A 20,796-nucleotide genomic window follows, 5' to 3' on the forward strand; every position below is an offset into this window, starting at 1 on the left:
AGATAGATTACTTGGCGACAAGGAAAATAGTTCTCATTTAGAGCAATAGGACTGATAATAATTAATCGTTACGTGAATCGAAACGTGAACGACCGAAATTATTAACCTTAGTCTTCACTATGTACAATTTGAATTAGCGTATGACACACAAAGCAGACAGTATTTAATTAACAAACCATAATAAATTTAACCCATTAATGTCCCACTGCTGGGCAAGGGTGTCCTCCCGTAATGAGGGAGGGTTTAGGCCTTGAGTCTACCACGCTGGCCAAGTGCGGATTGGGGACTTAGTGCGGGTTGGGGACTTTGTTAACACACTATACCTTCTTGATAATAGACATTCCGCGATACCAATTTCTCAGGACCCGAGAACGAAATTTTTAATGTTTCCCGGAGTCTGAAACCTAGACTTCTATGCATTGAATATTAACTTATATTATGTTAAGTATTCTGTTTGGCGCCTGGCGTTATTGTCATATCGAGTTGTGAGAGTGAGAGAAAAGATTTTATTAAAATAATGTGCCTATTGATTGAGTACTTGTGTAGCTAGGTAAGTGGCTAGAAGGTACACTGTTAAAGACTAAATTAACAAATTAGCTAATAGCTAGTCTCCATGAAATTATAATATACCTACCTTAGTCAAGTGGTTAAAGTCATAAGATTATTATATATTGTCATATATTATTACAAACCTGTAATTTAGTAATCTTAGCCTACCTACCAAGATTTATACTTGCTCCAGTTATATCAAAAGTTACGTTTTAATTTTAAATTTAAAATATAAAATGCAAATAGGAGCAATTACATACAAATTCTATTTGATTTATATCGAAGTAACCAATTACGATTTATTATAAACAATCTGAACGTTTTAAAGATTACATTTTACATAAAACTAATTTATTGCATAAATAACTGAATATCTTACATAACATAAAACAAATTATAATATTGGATACCTAATTTGTTGTAATGCAATTGATTATTCCGACTTTAAAATACTCGGCAAGTAACCGAGTAGGTATATGAAATCGCTTGAATTCTCTTGATATTTTATTTCCATAATACATTTATTTCATTGAAACTAAGAATCATGGAATATATGAACGGTGGTTACTGGTTAGACATATAACTTGGATATTTGGGATAAAATATTAAGAATAAAGTTTGCGTATCAGCCTACTATAGTACGACAACTCAGTAGAAACCTTTGACATGCTCGACTGAGTATTTCCAAAGAAAAGTAGCTTTATCAAACAGGCCATAATCAGCAGTATAAACATGCGGGTCACTTGTAAATTTAGAATTATTGAAACCTGTGCCAGTAGCGAATACTTTATACAAAGCTCTCTTCTAAATAGTTGGACTATAACACATTACTTTTCTTTTTCATTAAGATGGCTTTGAAATTGTGTAAATATCTTAGTCTTAAACTGAAATGAAAACATTGAATAATAATCCACTGTATATGTACTGTATTACAAAGTATTGATTGCTAATTTTCAATTATATAGAACTTTGTAATTCAGTCCTTCGATACATTGTGGCTTATAATAATTGGTCGTTTATTATAGAACATTATGAATTGGTATAGCGAATTATAATAGCATGATGGAGTGATAAATTACTGTCGGATTATTATCCTACCACGCAATCGCAGATAATTCATCATTCAAATTGTTTAATTTAATTCACAGTACGCACCTAGTCCAGCCCATATTATATCATTATTGGTTCAATACCCACCTGTCAAACCTCTGAAGTTATAAATCGAAGTAAGAATTGGGTGCTTCTTGCAACTTTACTTAAAGAGATCGCAGTTTAAGATTCAATAATCGTAAACAAAATATGACGTAGGTATTTTATTAGTTAACTAGCGGCACGCCCAGGCTTCGCTCGGTTTAAACAATTATTTTACAAAAAAAAACTTTTACACATAAACCTTAAAAATCCGTTGCGGAATTACATAGGGACAGACGCGAGAAGCAACTTTGCTTTATACTATGTGGTGATTTAAATCGAGATTGTTCGTCACATCATTATCCTCATGACAAACACAAAAAATATGTTTAGCCAAAAAAGTCCCAGAAACGTTTGATAAGCACTCAAAGATTAAAATAATCTTTTCGCCTGAATTAATAAAACCTATCTATTTTATAATCTATTCAAGTAGCCAGTAACAATTCAGAAGCGTTATTTTTTCAGCATGTTATTTAGCTTATAACGTTATTTTTATTGTATTATCTGTGGATATTGTAAGTCATTCATTCAGTCCTCAATTTGATGCAATTTCTCGCAATGTAAATGAAAAAAGATATTTTTAACCTTATGTCTTTTATCAATACGGTTAGTAATTAATTAATAGTATTATGGCTTCTATATTATTTTAGTATATCGGTGTTGTTTGTCTGTACGAAGTGTCCGTCGGCATATTTGTAAAACCGGGAACCTAAAATACAGTTTAAAATTGTTGAACACTTAAGTTTTAATACCTATGGTCGGTATAATTCATTCTGATAATGGTTTGTTTATATCGTTTATGATTCAATTGATAAATTCCAAAACCGGAGCTTAGGTTTGTATATTTTCTATTCACAATGTTTTTTTCATATGTTTCATAGTTAACAATAGTAAATCGAAAGGGTATTGGGTATATATTTATGGGTACAATACTGTATTTCATAACTTTAAAAATAACAAAGTATTTTTTAATTTCGTTGTCATCCACAGTAGAGTTCAACGCCTTTATTTAATTCTACCTTGTTATCCCATTATCGTTATCTTCTTGATATCTATACTATTATTTGAAAATACTTATTATGATGTATTTATGTATTAATACATTTCCTTTATCCAATATTAGGTAATCCTAGAATCCCTTAGTTTAATCTATAGAAAATTCTTATGATTCCCAGAATGACCATGGCTCCGCAGACCCTGAACGGCGAGACGCTCGGCGAGAAGCACAGGCATTTCAACAAACTGGTCCAAGATGCCGTCACTAACGAACAGTTTCAATTATCTCAAATAAACAGTGAACACGGCGACATACACAATCTACTCAACATAGACATCGCTTGCAGAACTAGGAACGTACAGTACATCATTGAAGTTCTCAAATGTGACGACATGTTGTACGTGTCGCGAGCGATCAAGCGCTCGACGTGGTTGATCACTGAACAGACACACGCACACATTATCAACCCCGAGTATCTGTACACGCAGCTGTTCCCACACATGCACACTAAAGCTATCAACAAACTCCTGCTACACATCAGACTGCACTTGAAGGATGAGCGACGCATCGAGGCCTTCTACGATTACTTGAAAGATGACCGACCTAAAGAAGCTGCCAAGTGGCTTCTGACTTGCTCCATTCCGTTTACAGAGAAAGTCTTGAAAAACACGCGTAATATTACATTGAAACTATTTAAACGTCTTTGCAAACGCTCTATAATCTTTATGCCATATTATACTAAAGTAACAGGACACGGTGATAAAAGTACTTTGGAAGCCGTAATATTTTTAATAAAATCACACACAAAAGACAGTTTAGATGTATTCGACGCGTGTAAACGTTATTGCATACCTCGATTCGGAAGAAGACATACCAAAAATATAATGAAGTCAAATCCTAACAGAATTTTGGATAACTTTGACAAATACGTCTACAGTGTTGACATGCCAACTGTTGCAAAATATATGAAGAAATCAGAAATCAAAGATTTTTTGATGAAATATGGTAAAACTGATTATACAAATTTTATTCTTGGTGATTACTTGAATTTGCGTTATTTTCTTGACAACATTCCTGTAGAAGAAAGATTTAAGTTTGTAGAGAAAATCTACATTGACAAGAATAGAGTTGGCAATGAATCAGAATACCCTTTATGTGATGTAAGTGTATATCACTGGTACAATCACGCTCCTTTTGATATAGCGTTCGTTGAGATGAAGGGTCTTATTCGTGTAGAAAGTTCGCCTGGAGTGCGATGTGACATGTTGTCAGTATTGATATCGATCGCGAAGACTCAGCCCCAACATGTTAAGACCTTACTCCGGTATTACTATGACAAACATAGAAATGAGCAAACGAAATACAAAATCCAGTTTTTAAATAATATCATTACGAAGATTGTTACACGCGAGCTGGATCTTGAAATCTGGAACATACTGGAGGAGTTGTTCCAAGCTATTCGATTATACAGTCAAACAAAACATGATGTACAAATAATTCTTTTATCTATTATCATATACAAGGTCTGTCATGATGAAGAGGTCCCAATAGTCGTAGAAGAGAAGCTGGAAATCAAGTCGTTTGTGAAGTTTTTGTCTCTTTTCCACTTCAGTGATAAACAACAGAACAAAGTTAATCATTATCTGATTAATTATGTATCTAGCAAGATGCAAAATAAACCCATCACCACGGAGACAGATTTCTGCGAGGTTATTCAACTATTAAAAATCGCTCTTAATTTATTAAGGAGATGTAAAATGCCCGCAATAGTAGAATTTTATCACAATAAAATACGTGAATTTTTGAAAATAAGAGAAGATAACTCATGGGATGTATGTCTTTCTTCGTTATACAATATGAATAAGTTGTGTCGTAGATACTTGTTTGAAGAATCCATCATGTTATGTCCCAATGAAGAGGTATGCCTGAACGTTTTGAAGCACAAGCCTCAGCTACTAGCGACATCTAGTAAAGAGATAGACGCGCTGAGAACTAACAATGTTTCATTACGTCGATTACTTGCTAAAATTCGCATATACTGGTCCAACTCACTCGCACATCAATGGACTGATGCGTACCTTAAGAACCTAAATAATATCTGTGGACACAAAGCTTTAATAAAAGGACTATTTGTGCTTCTCCCTCAACAACAATTAATTAACATTGCTAAAGAATATGTATCAAAAATCTCAACAACTCACTGTAATGACATTAATCAAAAAAGATTTCAAATTTCCAAAAATATAGGAAGTTATTTGCATCTAGCCCGGCCATTAGCTCCCTTGGATATTGTACTGTGGTATGCCATAAGTGATTGCAAGCAAGACACTATACCATCACTGAATTCAATACTATACAATTTAAGCGAAGTTCAATGTCGTGACAATATGGAGAAATTATTGAAAGGACCAGTATCTGTTCAGATACAACTCCTTCGTTTTGCGAGCAACAAATTAACGGCAGAAGAAAACAAATCAATAATTTTAGACGTGTGCAATAGTACTCAAAATGTGAAAATACAAACGCATCTTATTTGTATCACACATTCCTTACTGTGTAAAGTTAAAGATCCAAACGTATTGAGAGAATTGTGGGACATGTTTAAAATGTTCATAGACAATTTGCCTCCACGTAAAAATCAAAAAGTCTTCAGCAAGCTGTGCGAAGTAAAGAATATCCATATAAATATACGAGGAGAATTTTATATGAAAAGTTACGAATATTTGTCATCGTTGCCCGCAAAGATGAACAGTGACAGTCATGTTAATACTTTATTGGATTTTGCGCCTGATTTAATGGGCTTATTAGATGCTGATTTTGTTGCGGATAAAATACTTACACCGGTAGAGGAAAAAATATCTGAAGAACCTAACCTTTACGTTAAAATACTTACATCTTTCATATTACACGGCAAGACTGAGAATAACCAGTGCGAACGGTTCAGAAGGGTCCTAGCACCGGTTTTAGAGAACGCTTTTAAGGTCCAATATAAAGAGGAAAAATTTGTAGAAGATAATATCGCCACAGTATTAACAGATTTAGCGAGACATTGTTTCACGTTTATTTGTTTAAAAAGAATCGTTGTTCCGGTCAAGTTATTCACCGAAATCAAAAGACTTATGGAAGAGAAACTGTCTATAGAAGCTAACTATATCCTTTATACCAGTTGGAGAATTACGTCCGAATATGTAAAGTTAGTTGCTGAATACCAAGATATGTTATCAGATCCGAGAATGAATTTGTTATCTCTGTCAGATTTTGATTATGAGGAAGTTTCTCCAGATGACGTCATAACTACATGGGCACCAGTGCATACAAACATATCAAAGAGACTAGGTCCGACCATTGTACAGTATTTAAAAGAAGATACAGAAAAGTACTTCCCCATATCATGCTCGTTATTTATTGATGCGTTAAAATATACTTTTCAAAATCAGCTTTATTTTATAACAGCTTTCATGGATATGGAGGTACTAAAATACATGATAGTGGATCAAGATTATATTCCAAGTTATATAGTAGTTTGTTATGCCACTCTTAAGTATGGCGGTGATGACACTGATATTATAAATCTACAAAAAGAAATAGAAACTATACTATTGGCACATCCGTCTAAAGAAGTATATTTTCACTACGCCGGAGCATTTGGAGATCAATCACGGTTAATTTTATGATGAAAGTTATCTTTTTCTATGTGAACGACAAAATAATATATAATTATTTGTTTTATTAATTCACCCTTTTATGTAAAAATCTTTAATTACCTAGTAACTATAATGTAATTCAAGTTATCAAACTATCGCGGTTTGCACACATAACACTTGCAAATCGGTCGAAACGTCGGGTAACAGATAAGATATACTTTAATGCAAATAATAATATATTAATATAAAATATATCTATACTAATATAATAAAGCTGAAGAGTTTGTTTGTTTGATTGTTTGTTTGTTTGTTTGTTTGTTTGAACGCGCTAATCTCAGGAACTACTGGTCCGATTTGAAAAATTCTTTCAGTGTTAGATAGCCCATTTATCGAGGAAGGCTATATAGCATCACGCTACGGTTATTAGGAGCGGAGTAGCAACGAAAAATGTTACAAAAACGGGGAAAATTTTGACCCATTCTCTTAGGTGACGCAAGCGAAGTTGCGCGGGTCAGCTAGTATATTATAAAGCTGAAGAGTTTGTTTGTTTGTTTGTTTGTTTGTTTGAACGCGCTAATCTCAGGAACTACAGGTCCGATTTGAAAAATTCTTTCAGTGTTGGATAGTCCATTTATCGAGGAAGGTTATAGGCTATATATCATCACGGTACGACCAAGAGGAGCAGAGCAGCAATAAAAAATGTTACAAAAACGGGGAAAAATTTGACCCATTCTCTTATGTGACGCAAGCGAAGTTGCGCGGGTCAGCTAGTAATAATATAAAATACCTTGTTAGAACACAAAAACTATGTATACAATTCCATCTGAAATACAGGTTTATAAATATCTTTTTTAAATAGCTGTGCATCTTCGAAGGCTGCACATGATTTTTCATGGCTACTATTTTATAACGTTACAATATTTATAACACAAATTAACGAAACGTTATTTTTGTTACATCTGTGAAACATTCGCTCACTCGCTCGATTTTCATTCACTGGTCTTGGTTACCTCGTGCAACCGATTTTGAACCTTTTCCCGTTAATTTAAGGCATACATTTGCTAGACAGAGTGTGTCGTTTACAAGTTCTTGAAAGCAAAACAGAGGGCCGCCACTTTGCCGGTTCTTGTTTTTACTAAACACGTCTGATTCACGATTGCACCATGTGTTGAAAGTTTATTGAAAATACTCCTTATTATTTACCCTGAGGCTCAAGCGACATTGTTTTACCAGAAGCGAAGGGGAAAGGTACGTTTGAAAAGTTTTTTATCGGTTTTTTTAGTAGATACAACACATTTTTTGCTCATTAGATTGACGTCATTTTCATTTCCGCCGCAAACAGCATAGTTTTATAAATAAATTGCGTGCCTGTGAATCCTAAAGTCACTGTAGTCACGCTAGAATTGACTTTAAGACTACTATTGACTATAAGTAATTATTATGGTTCGTCAATAGTGACTTTAGTAAGAACTATAATTTCGCATAGTTTCCAAGTAGGTATGCCAGCTTTACCAGTAATTTGAGTTCATTATTATTTATCAATCTATTTTATTAAAAAAATATTTCGGAAGGCTTTCATAGTAACTATAGCAACCCTCAGGATAAACAACAAAACTTTGTGACCTTGACAAAACAAACACAAACGAAATCGATTTTTTAATCACATCAATCGTAGTACTAATGTGTAATTGTCTTAGTAGGTATGTAGTCTTCATAATAATGCAAAGGTATTTTTATCGAAAACTTGAAACTACGTTTATGAAAACAATGTTCAGAAATTCACAAAATAAAATTGTATAAAATTAATATCAAGTAAATTACTGATGGAAAATCTTGTCTTTAAGTGTTTTTAGATAACTGTGTTGTTGTCACCCACTGATTAGAAATTATTATCTAAGTACTTAGGTATTTCATGATTCCACTTAATGATTGCCAGGTGCTTGTAGCCTAGGTACTTGTTATACATGCATACATACCTCGCCTTTTGTCCCCAAAAGTGTAAGCAGAAGCATATGACATATTTGTTTTGTAAACGTAATTCTTATGTACTTACCTACTGCAAAAAAAATAATTTATACGAATCTTGTTATCCCCACAGGGACTACTCTTTTTCACTCATAATTTTTTTACAGCATACTTAGTTAATCGTACTATTGCATTGTAGATTTAAAATGAATAAACTAGCTTTTAGGCATAGGCGCTAAATTCCTTGCTTCTTCCGTAACTGTTCGTATCATAATAATGTAACAGGAAAACTCGTCCGTTATGTTAGTTGTAAAACAGTTTTTTCCTTATTACATCTCAATTTTTTACTGCTCTTACAAACGAGAGGAAAACCGCAGAAAAAATGCAGTTTTAGGACATTATAAATTCGTTATTACAGTAAAAGTATAATGTAGGTATGTTAGTCCGGGTTATAAGCTATAGGCACCTACTAACATGTACCGAATTTAATTTAAATCCGTTCTGTTAATTTTGCGTGAAATAGTAATAAAACCAACATACATGCATCCATTCATCCTCTCAAACTTTCACATTCATAATATAATTAGAAATTTAAGTTTTCACTACACTTGATTCTAATATCGACCTGGGACTGACAAAAAGGGATAGCGCTATACAAGACAGGGAAAGGCATAGTGCTATCCTTTTCTAACAGTTGATTGGAGCACTAGCATATCAAAGTATCAAGCCAAAAGCATAATAATAATTATGTCATGACTCACGTAGTTGTGAAACTTTGCTGTCAATGGGTTTTCCCGAGCATTTAAACACAAATGTTTTCCTGTTGAACATCTGATTACAAAAAGAGTAAAAATTCTTTATATGTACTCAAATTCAGTTCTAAACCATTATGAGGGAAGGAACTATTTAGTTGTTTGACCAAATAGTATTATGAATTCGATTACTGAAAGTGTTAGTTGCTTATTAAAAATATTTCACTAAAGACTAAGTGCTGCTATATAGGTGTACAGCAACAGGCTAACATTAACTTGTTAAAGAGTTAATATTAAGCTAACTAAATCAATATTTCATCTATTTCAGCATCACGATGCCTCCACAAACGCTGGACGGCGAAACGCTCGGCGAGAAGCACAGGCATTTCAACAAACTGGTCCAAGATGCCGTCACTAACGAACAGTTTCAATTATCTCAAATAAACAGTGAACACGGCGACATACACAATCTACTCAACATAGACATCGCTTGCAGAGCTAGGAACGTACAGTACATCATTGAAGTGCTCAAATGTGACGACATGTTGTACGTGTCGCGAGCGATCAAGCGCTCGACGTGGTTGATCACTGAACAGACACACGCACACATCATCGACCCCGAGTATCTGTACACGCAGCTGTTCCCACACATGCTCACTAAAGCTATCAACAAACTCCTGCTACACATCAGACTGCACTTGAAGGATGAACGACGCATCGAGGCCTTCTACGATTACTTGAAAGATGACCAACCTAAAGAAGCTGCTAAGTGGCTTCTAACTTGCTCCATTCCGTTTACAGAGAAAGTCTTGAAAAACAGGCGTAATATAACATTGAAACTATTTAAACGTCTTTGCAAACGCTCTATAATCTTTTTACCATATTATACTAAAGTAACAGGACACTATGATTGGGCTACTTTAAAAGCCGTATTATTTTTATTGAAATCACACACAGAAGAAAGTTTAGATGTATTTGATGCATGCAAGGCACCTGTACCTCATATGGGAAAAACGCAAACAAAAAATATTATGAAGAAATGTGCAAAAAGAATTTTAGACAACTTTGACCGTTATGTAGATGCAATCGATATTTCGACAGTTGCAAAATATATGAAGAAAGACGAGATAAAAAGTTTTCTAGAAAATTATGGAAAAGTTACTAAAAAAGACTATTTTTTCAGAAATTATGAAAATATAAAGCCATTTGTAAGTAACATGACTAAAGAAGAAAGATTTGATTTCGTAAAAAAACTATATATTGATAAAGATAGATGCACTTACTCTGAGGGTCCTATGTCCAGTGATGATGAAACGAGTGCTTTATGTCCATATTATTATTCACAAAATTCATATATCTGGTACCAGTACGCCCCATTTGATGTGGCATTCAGCGAGTTAAAGAAATTAATTCGAGCAGAAAGCTCGCCGAATGAGCGAAGTGCTTTGTTCTTAGTTTTGGTATCGTGCGCCAACAAACAACAACAACACCTCAAGACGCTGATTCACTACTACTTCGACAAACACAGAAATGAACCTTTCAAATTCAAGATACAGGTTGTCAATAAAATTATCGAAAAGTTATCTATCTGTGACCTTGATACAGAAACTTGGAACATTTTGGATAATTTGTTCCGTAGTTTAGATGTATACAGTACAGAATCAGAGAACCCCGTGCGAAACTGTGTGAATTGTATTGTTCTGTACAAAGTCTTACATAATGAAAATGTACCAGAAGTAGTTGAAAAGAAATTATCGTTTGGATCCTTTAAGAAGTATCAAAGAAAACTGGATGCAGAAGGACAAAATAAGTTATTTTCGTATCTTTTCAACACTATCACAACCAAAATACAAAACAAGGTCATCGTAACTGAGTTAGATTTTAATGAAACTCTAACTTTATTAGTGCAAACTCTGGATTTGTATAACGATTGGAAAAAGGATGTAAAATAATGTGTTTTTGTTCGTGAGAAAGTCCGTGAATTATTAAAAATTAAGAAGGAGAACAAATGGGAATCAACCCTCTCGTCGCTATACAATGTGAACAAGTCGTATCGCAGACAACTGGTAGATGAGTCGATCTTGTTGTTGCCAAGTGAGGCAGTATGTTTGAACGCGCTGAAGCACAAGCCGGAGCTGCTGACCCCCCACAAGGACGTCATTGACGCACTGACTGTTGATGACATTTCATTACTACGTGTACTCTCAAAACTTCGCGTCTACTGGCCTCATTCATTCGCTCAACAATGGATCGACGCATACCGTAATAACCTGGACAGAACCACTGGACGAAAAGCCTTGATTAGAGGTCTTTTTGTGTTATTTAATCAAAAGCAAATATTAGATATGGTTAAGCAGTATTTACCTGAAGATACCAAAATCGATTGGGCGAGTGAAGAACAGACGGAACTAAATCTTCGAAAGAATATTGCTAGCAGCATGTACGTTGCGCGGCCATTAATTCCTATTGATACGGTTTTATCTTACGCCGTAGGTGATTATCTCCAATTTACTGCACCGACGCTTAACGCGTTGTTAAATAATATGAGCAGTATTCAAAGTCGTGAATATGTATCAAAGTTAATACAATCGCCAGTATCGTTACAGAAATACGGGCTTCAACTGGCCTTTATGAAATTGAAAAGTGAGGAAATCAAACCAATATTTGAGGACGTATGGAAATCTTCTAAAAACTTGACTATCCGCGCGCACCTCTTTAAGTACACGTACAATCTTCTCTGTAAAGTAAAGGAAGAATCAATTGCAAAAGAACTGATGGAACTGCTAAGTATGTTTATTGATCATTTAACAGAAAATGAAGACAAAGCAATTTATATGAAATTGGGCAAAGCAGAAAAAGTTCACGATTGTGTAAAAGAAGAGTTTTTCAAAAAGAGCTTCTTATTCTTGTCATCATTGCCAGCGAAAGCAAACTGTGAACGCTACAAAGATGATCTTATGAATTATTCAACAAACATTATGCATTTATTGGATGATGATTTCGTTGCTGATAAAATGCTTGCACCAGTAGAGAAGATAAAAAAAACGAATTTACTACTTATAAATGTAATGTCAGCTTACGTACTTCACGGGAAAACTCAGGATGACCAATGTGGAAGATTTAAAAGAGTGATTGTTCCAGCAATCGAACATGCCGTTAAGTTTTGGGATACTGTCAAAGATAATGAATTTGTCATGAGAGATAACGTAGACAAATTGCTAAGTTCTTTAGCATGGGATTTCAGAGACTTTACTCTGAGGAAGAAAATTGTAACACCAGTGAAATTATTCTCCGAAATACAAAACTTTTTGGAGCAAATATTTTCAATCGAAGATAATTATGTACGATGCACTCATTGGAAGTTGATGACTGAATATGTTAAAATAGTTGACGAATACAAAGACATGTTACATAATGCAGAGATGGACTCTGTCTTAGCAGCGGATAATGATCATTCTTGGTTAGCTGAAATAGCTGAAGACGTTTGGCGGGCGATGCACATAAAATTATCACCGAAATTTGGACCAGTTATTGTAAAATATTTAAAAGAAGACAATGACAAATATTTCCCAAGTATATGTTTGTTATTTGGTGAAGCCTTAGATAAAATGTTTCAGAATCTTAGGTTCCCAAGCCAGCTATCGGAAATGGAAACACTGAAGTACATGGTCGTCGACGAAGATTTCATTCCCAGTTATATCGTAGTATGTGAAAATATTATGAAGTACGGTGAAGATGAAATTATGAAGAAACGTTTAGAAATACGTGAAATATTATCGGCACATCCTGCATTAGAAGTGAAAATGCACTACCAGAGATCTTTCGGAAATCATCCGGATAAAATTTCGTAATCCTATTCATAATAAAAGTTTGTCAATAAGATGAGAGTATTATATCAAGCTAGCGATGTACAACGGCAATATATAACACGTGCACGTAGAAACACTTAAAAGTGAATACCATTGAATTTGAAATGGATTATTTTTGCACCACATTTTGGCTGTATCACTTACAAAGCTCCAAGCTTAAAAAATATAAAGCGTAACTCATTGTATTAAGTTAAGTTACGTTAATTAATAAAGATTTACGAATGTTAAAATCATTGTTTTATTAATCTAATCACCTTACTTTTGCCTCCTATAATTTTTTAGCTACTTGAAGAAAAAAGTTCGACAGATAGGTACCTACTTTACCTACATTTTAATAAATGAAATCTCTCATGTGATCTTTCAAATGAAATTAAACCTCAATAAGTATCGGTTAAGAAAATATTTCTTGTAGAATTTATCTATAGGATAGTTACTGTTTATCTGACGCTTATCCATAAGTTTTTGAAACCGGCATATCACGTTTTAAAAATAAATTAAGCTAAATAATGGCTATTGCAAATTGCGTTATTACAAAAAGCATTTACTTTTACTTTATCTGTGGTGTGCCGACTCATTCATTCGCTCACTTTATGTTTTCGTTCTCAGTTTCACCTTGACTTCCACCCACTAGCTGAACTGCCAAAATAATGTAATTTACTAATTTGACTCTTATTTCTCAAACAATAGCGTTCAAAAACGTTCAGCAATACGTTGTCGTTTATAGTTTTATTCAACCAATAATTCGGTGTTGTTCAGGGTCAGATTAGATTCCCCACTAAAGTAGTTTCAAGTTTGTGTTTACCGGCTCATGTCGTCTCTTTCACGTTGTCGTTTGTGTCTTAGCAGTGCGTCGATAAACTAATAAACCGAAAAAAGGACACACCTTATCTCAAGGTAGGTACCTACTATAACAATTAGTCACAATTATCTGTCTTCCGATGGGTTATTACACTTATTCATAAAATAGTCCATCATTATCAGTATGAGTAATCGTCCGAAAATGAAGTTTACACGTAAGTACATAATACTATAGACACAAAAAACTAAAAGAATCTATAGCTTTGAGCTATTTTGATATTTTCGGCAGCGAGCAAGTGTATCAGCAAATGAAAAACGAGTAGCCGCAAATAAATTGTGACTGCAGGTCGGTTGCAAGGACGTAGACAAGACAATTTTTGTCATGTTCTATTATTTTATTAGCCGGGCGTCCATTATATACTAATTTGTACCTACTTATTTCCCATATTTGTTTTACTCTTCATGTAAGTAGGATTTTCTTAATCTTTAAATAATTAATTTAACATTTATGGTTAAATAGGAACTAGGTAAGATATTGTATTATAATTCCTCTAAGTAACTATGTACACATTATTATGGATATTGTATTATGTCCTAGTGCCGTGGGAGGAAGTGCCGAAAACAGTGATTCCGTGGGGGTAACAAGGATTCACCATAAATAATTATGTAATAATACTCGTTCAGGCCAAATTTCGATTGCTTGTTTACACTCGCTAATAATTCTTGGAAGAAATAATCCGACTTCAAAGTACAATTACCTATTCTAAAACGTATTAAACTGTAATCCATATTAATTCTCTTTCATTTTTAGTGAATATGAAATTCGATAATAAATTTTTGTGTTGGCCGAAACCTATCGGTAGTTTGTCAGCTTAGAAGTTACGCATGTTTAAGGATAAATATCCTAATTTTAAATGGAAATTCCTCTAAAAGGTATGAGGTGACAAAAAACATCCCTCTCCTTGTTTTGAAGTCGTTTCAAAACAAACTCCGCTAATCAGTTGCGGGTTTGCGGGGTTTAGTTTAGTAAATACTTTCTAAATCACCTTTATTCCTAAAAATAAAACAAGCCAAAATGTTCAAAACATCAGACTTTGTGTCCTAGAAGTCAAATGGGGGTAGAACCTCAACATACCGTAAACAGCTTTGGTGAAAGACCTCTACCTTCGACAAAGTTTACAAAATAAGGATATTTTGTAGTAGAAGATTCATGGGGGTAATCTCTGTAGATAAAATTCACGCTTCACTGGTTTTCTACAGACACATTTACAGTGTCAGTAATCTAAATTCAGATAAGAATAATGATACGATGATACGAATCTTTAATAGGTTGATAATGTAATTTTTTTGGAATACCGAGTTTACTGTTTGAGGGAGGCTTATTCAATTTCCTTACTACTACTACCTAATACTACATTTACCTACTCCTATACATCTGTCTCGCTCACTCTCTCCTCACCAAGCACACCTCGAGCTTTGAGAGGCTCGAAGGCATTCTCAATTGATTCTCCTTCTAGTCTTGATCTTACAACAGACTAGCCAGAATAGAATATATTTCTATAATATCAATATTTGACAAGTGATACCCAAATAATAAGTACCTACTAGACTAAGCTGTAACCGCTAGTGCGTAAGTGGGCTTAGGCTTCTGTATATCTTAAGTTAAGAACTTGAGGTAAATATTTAAATATATTTCGGACTGCCAACAGTGTCTACGTGTTTAAGGATTTACGTAAAAATGGGCTGAATAGATAAAGTCTTTTAAAACACATCAACTCATTAATTCTTCATGCATGAATAAAATTGGACTTATTTATGATTTTCTGTCTTTCTAGTTTCTCAACATGGCGCCCAAAGAGCTGGAAGGCTCAAGTCTCCGCGAGAAACATCGTCACTACAACAAACTACTAAAAGATAGCATCAATGCTAATCAGCCTTTAACAGACATCAATTACGAGGACAGCGACCTAGAGAACTTGCTCAAGATTGATCTCGCATGTCGAGCCAAAGATGTCCAATACATACTTAATGTACTGAAGAGCGACGACATGTTGTACGTGTCCAAGGCCATCGCCAGATCCACGTGGATGATCACAGATCAGCAATACGCAGGCATCATCAATCCACAATATCTGCAGTCTGAATTATTTCCAAACATGACAATCAAAGCCATTAATAAGTTCAAAAGACACATAAGGCTAAATATCAAAGACGAAACTCGAGCAGAAAGCTTCTATTTAAACGAAAAGTCAGATATCGATGCGGCCAAATGGCTACCATATTGTTCAGTAGACTTTATTGGAAAGAACGTCGTAGACCATTTTAAATCACACAACAAATCCATAGACACAGCGTTATTTAAACGTCTATGCGAGAAATCCGTGTCTATTTTCGAGATTATCTTAAAGGGTATAGAATATTATGAGAGAGAAAAATATTTGCAAGTTGTAACTTTCTTATTGAACACCGATATTGATAAATATCTGGATGCTTTAGATAACAACGATGAATATTACGGGTATCCTAAACTGAACCGTAAGGCTACGAAGTTAATTATGAATCATTCTCCAAAGAGAGTGTTCGATCAAATTGAAAAATATATCCAAATTATTCATATACCAACATTTGTGAGGTACTTAAAAGTAGATGAGATAAAGGGATTTCTATACGCACAAGCAAAAAAAAATTTGAACCATAGAGAGTTTAGAAATCTTACAGTGCTGTTTCAATTAAACACTTTGAAACACTTCATTAATAAACTACCCAAAGATGAACAATTCGATTTCGTGAAAAAATTGTGCATGCGCAAAGAAAACGAGGATCTCGAAAGAGAGAAAGAGACTCTTGGTATGGAAGCACATCAAATCAAAAGTACGTGCTGCAAATACAACCGAGAGCCTTATCTTTGGTACCAATTTGCACCGTTTCAAGAGGCATATGATGAAATCACTAAGTTAATCAGCTTGAGCTCTATTCCTTGTGCAAAACGAGAAATGCTTTCTTTCCTCATCACGTGCGCTGAACAGAATTTGCAACACATTCAAATGCTCTTGAAGTATTATATACACCAATGCAAAGATGAAGAAACATTTCCTAAGCTAAAATTTGTTTCTAAACTGTTGGAACATACACATATTTCAAAATACGATAAAACCACCTGGGATCTGTTTAACCAGGTACTCTCTAATTCTAATTCTAAGTCTAATTCAACATGCTCAGACTTACGTTCAAATTGTAAAGAAGTTATGGATTCAATATTAATCTACAAAGCTCTCAACGATCCAGACCCACCAGAAGACACAGCGAAGCTATTTGAGTCCCCTTCATCTCTCTCTGATGTTTTTAACACATTCGTTACGCACAAAAATGAGATGAACGAGGATCAGCAGAGTAAGGTGTTTAACTACTTGTATGAAAACTTATTACTCAGATTAAAAAACCCTATTAATAATGAAGAAGACTTTTCGCAAGCGATCAAGGTGTTAGAATACATTTTGAAACTGCTTCATTACTGGGATAAGGATTTTTTGGACTTCCCAGTGTTACTTGAGAAGATAAGAGAATTTATTCAATTAAAAAAGAAAAATTCATGGAAAGAGAGCTTGTCGTGCTTGTACGATGTAAATAAGTCCTGGCGAAAACACATGTTTAATGAATCAGTAGCATTAAATCCATGCGAAGAAGTGTGCCTCAACGTGCTTAAGCATAACTCACAGCTGCTTGAGCGCTACACAGACGAAGTAACCGCTTTGAGAACAAATGATAAATTGTCACTGCGGCGATTCCTCATTAAGCTTCGCATCTACTGGCCGCAGTCGCTCGTGCAACAATGGATCGATACATACCTAAATCATATTAATGGAACAATTACAAGCGGCCAGAAAGCTGCTGTGAAAGCAGTTTGCACTGTGTTGCCTAAAAAACTACTTTTAGACATTATCGAGAAGTACAAACCAGAATCCGCTAAAATCGATTGGAAAACAGTTGATGAAAGAGTTCTTATTATACAACAGTTAATTGCTAAAAACATGCACCTCGGTCGTCCTCAACCGATTCCCGATGCAATCCTGTCATATGCCAAAGGTGATTACTTACAATTCGCTCTTCCTTCTTTACTTGCCATATTTCATAATTTGAAATTTACTATGAATCAACAATATATTCCAAAACTGCTCGATTCCCCGGTCTCTGTACAAAAACATGGCATTCGATTTGCATTTAGGAAGTTAGAGCGTGAAGAACTCAAGAAAATATTTTTAAATTGTTGGAAAACATCTAAGAACGCAACCATTCGATCGCTCATCTTTAACTACACTTTCAAACTATTGTGTAACGAAAGTGACACCACAAAAGTCATCAGTCTGTGGGAACTGTTGGAGTCATTTATAGAAAACTTAACGTTCACGGACGATAAAAGCATTTACGAAAAGTTGTCAGAAGTAGAAAAAGTTCCATTAAGTGTCAGGGCAAAATTCTTAGTGAAAAGTTACAACTTTTTAAAACAACTTATTCCTACTGTTGATGAGAGTAATCGTTCAAACTATGAATGGCAATGCAACCGTTTGGCAGAACATTCGAGGGAAGTGATGGAAACCATGGACTTAGATTTTGTCACTTCTCTAATACAAGAATTTTACGAAGACTTCTTCAACGATGGAGAAAAATCTAATCATTTAAGCGTTGCGGCAATAATTTCTGCTTATTTGTTGTGTGCTCATGATGAAACTGAACAATTACAAAAATATGAAAAAATCTTTGTTCCGCTGATGCGCCGGTCAGTTGAAAAATGGGCAGAAAAACGCGACGGACATTTATTTGTCAAAAGTCATGTCAAGACAATACTTTCTCAACTATTGCGCGACATAGAAGAGTATGTTATTCCTAAAAACATGATAGTACCATCAAAAATGTATTCGCTTATTCAGGTTGAGTTAGAAAAATCCTTATCTATACCGGAGAACTACAACTTGCTAACGACATGGAAACTCGCAGTTTCATTCACGAAGTTGGTACAGGGCTATTCTTCCGAGGGAAAAGAGTGGGATGCGCAATTGGGCCAAGAGTTTGGTCATATTTGTTTGGAAGTTCTTAAACGTGACGTGACGTTGCACTTTCCTTGCATCTACGTACTTTTCGCTAAATCAGTAAAAGAAATAATTAATCATAGATTATCCACGGAAGTGGTGCAAGGATTTTATGACAGTATGTTGTCCGATAAAGACTTTATTCATGGTTACCTGTGTTCCATCGACATTGGTCAGGATGGCTTTAAAGGTAAAGTGTACGATCAGATTTGGGAGAACGTAATTTCTCATCCCTCTGTAGAAATAAAAATGCACTACTATAGTAAAATAGACATACAGGCAATTAATTAAAAAAATAGCTTCTCTATTAACAAATTATATCCAACGCGCATCACAGAGAATTAAACCACTACGTCTGTAGGTGCAACGGAAATAATTATGTCTATATTTCTGTTGCACTTTTCTGCATTTACCAAATGTTGCTCCAGACGCGATTACCTGCATGTTTAAAAATATATGTAGGTAGGTACGGATTGAAATTAATGGCCCGATATAAGACATAATTACGTTGCTGCCCACAATTTACAACCTCCAACGTTATTTTATTAAAAAACGTCACAAAAATTTTCTACAATGCTTTGGAGATTGCTAAATCGCAAGTTAATCTAGTGATCCTGTATTATCTTGTTTATATTTTATGACTAAGTATTTATTAACCTCTAATATATGAAATGTATTAAATAGATAGATCGACCGCATTTAATAGTAGAAACTGGAATTCTCTAGCAAAGACCTCTAAGGTCTTCTCTATGCCCCAACATTTAAGTGTGGAGTCTAACAAACAAACACATTACGCGTAACTACATACATAATTTACAAACAACTATACATAAGTAGGTACAAATTCTACCTAATAATGATATGGTATGTTTGTTTTTCAAATAAAATTAACTACCTAAATAATAACCAGCTTTTTTTACTTTGCTTGATTAGATGTCTAGCTAAGTTTTGCATTTGAGACACACTTTTATTATCCATTGTGCTTGATTGTTAAAAATGTTTAATAAACTTTTATACGTATTACTCATAAATGGCGTTATTATTTACTGACCTACCTAACTAGCGGTCGCGAAAAGCTTTGTGAAACTGTCACCTGCGAGAAATCACGATGCAAAGAATGTTGTGTTTTGTTTTAATATAAGATACTAGCTGACCCGCGCAACTTCGCTTGCGTCACATAAGAGAATGAGTCAAAATTTTCCCCGTTTTTGTAACATTTTTTACTGGTATTCTGCTCCTATTGGTCGTAGCGTGATGATATATAGCCTATAGCCTTCCTCGATAAATAGGCTATCTAACAGTGAAAGATTTTTTTAAATCGGACCAGTAGTTCGAGATTAGCGCGTTCAAACAAACAAACAAACAAACTCTTCAGCTTTATAATATTAGTATAGTATAGATATGATTTTTGATTTTTGTGTAAAGTATCTTGTAGAAATGTAGACATATTCTTTTCAGTCACAGATATTCCTAACAAAGCAAAAATAATACTTCAGGATTCGGTGTGGCCAAGGTGAGTTTGTAATAATTAAAACAGGACCGCAAGTAGCGTCGAGTGTTTAATTAAAGTTGGTAAATCCTTTAAGATACACCAGCCGGGCGCCCTACTACAAGGACAAACAACAATAAAGTCACCCAGAAGCAAGCATCCCGCAACCTTAAGCATTTGCTCCCGCAAGGTTCCACTTTGCCTCTCCACAATTTTATTTCTCTCCGTCTCACAAAGTTATCATTTTGGGAAGTTGAAAGTTTTAGTATTGGCTTTTTGCGTCCAATATGGCATTACGCGATGATATGGATCAAGGTAATGAGACCGATAGGACGGTAGTCGAAACTTATTATTCATGTTGGAAACACTATTATAACGACAGTAGAAAGTTTATGGAAATTCACCAGTAAAACATAAAACTATTGTTTAAAGTTTATTGTATGAACAATCGGAACTAT

General features: G+C 34.5%; 3 protein-coding genes across 6 annotated transcripts; all 3 read left to right on the forward strand.

Moving 5' to 3' along the window:
• Positions 1-2,278: 2,278 nt before the first annotated feature.
• LOC142981838 (uncharacterized) lies at positions 2,279-6,573 on the forward strand. Of its 2 annotated transcripts, none has more exons than XM_076127967.1 (2): positions 2,279-2,346; positions 2,916-6,573. In XM_076127967.1, the coding sequence occupies exon 2, from the start codon at positions 2,917-2,919 to the stop codon at positions 6,409-6,411; it is 3,495 nt and encodes a 1,164-aa protein (XP_075984082.1). In that variant the 5' UTR covers positions 2,279-2,346; position 2,916; the 3' UTR covers positions 6,412-6,573. The 2 variants fall into 2 exon arrangements, with proteins under 2 accessions (XP_075984082.1, XP_075984081.1); XM_076127966.1 differs by lacking the exon at positions 2,279-2,346 and adding an exon at positions 2,409-2,575.
• An 882-nt stretch (positions 6,574-7,455) lies between these two features.
• LOC142981486 (uncharacterized) lies at positions 7,456-13,197 on the forward strand. The gene is made up of 2 exons (XM_076127434.1): positions 7,456-7,629; positions 9,427-13,197. Exon 2 carries the CDS (start codon positions 9,434-9,436, stop codon positions 11,048-11,050), a length of 1,617 nt encoding a protein of 538 aa, XP_075983549.1. The 5' UTR covers positions 7,456-7,629; positions 9,427-9,433; the 3' UTR covers positions 11,051-13,197.
• Positions 13,198-13,673: 476 nt separating this feature from the next.
• Positions 13,674-19,896, forward strand: LOC142981430 (uncharacterized). 3 transcript variants are annotated; one of them, XM_076127344.1, is made up of 2 exons: positions 13,674-13,861; positions 15,601-19,896. In XM_076127344.1, the coding sequence occupies exon 2, from the start codon at positions 15,610-15,612 to the stop codon at positions 19,138-19,140; it is 3,531 nt and encodes a 1,176-aa protein (XP_075983459.1). In that variant the 5' UTR covers positions 13,674-13,861; positions 15,601-15,609; the 3' UTR covers positions 19,141-19,896. The 3 variants fall into 3 exon arrangements, with proteins under 3 accessions (XP_075983459.1, XP_075983461.1, XP_075983460.1); XM_076127346.1 differs by lacking the exon at positions 13,674-13,861 and adding an exon at positions 13,985-14,111; XM_076127345.1 differs by lacking the exon at positions 13,674-13,861 and adding an exon at positions 14,099-14,229.
• The last annotated feature ends 900 nt before the right edge of the window (positions 19,897-20,796 follow it).

This window comes from Anticarsia gemmatalis, chromosome 20 (assembly GCF_050436995.1).
Source record: "Anticarsia gemmatalis isolate Benzon Research Colony breed Stoneville strain chromosome 20, ilAntGemm2 primary, whole genome shotgun sequence".
In the NCBI taxonomy this organism is placed as follows: domain Eukaryota; kingdom Metazoa; phylum Arthropoda; class Insecta; order Lepidoptera; family Erebidae; genus Anticarsia; species Anticarsia gemmatalis.

Bases quoted from the DNA above. Each gene is read 5' to 3' on its own strand.
- LOC142981430 (XM_076127344.1), top strand. From the start codon at position 15,610: ATGGCGCCCAAAGAGCTGGAAGGCTCAAGTCTCCGCGAGAAACATCGT.
- LOC142981838 (XM_076127967.1), top strand. From the start codon at position 2,917: ATGACCATGGCTCCGCAGACCCTGAACGGCGAGACGCTCGGCGAGAAG.
- LOC142981486 (XM_076127434.1), top strand. From the start codon at position 9,434: ATGCCTCCACAAACGCTGGACGGCGAAACGCTCGGCGAGAAGCACAGG.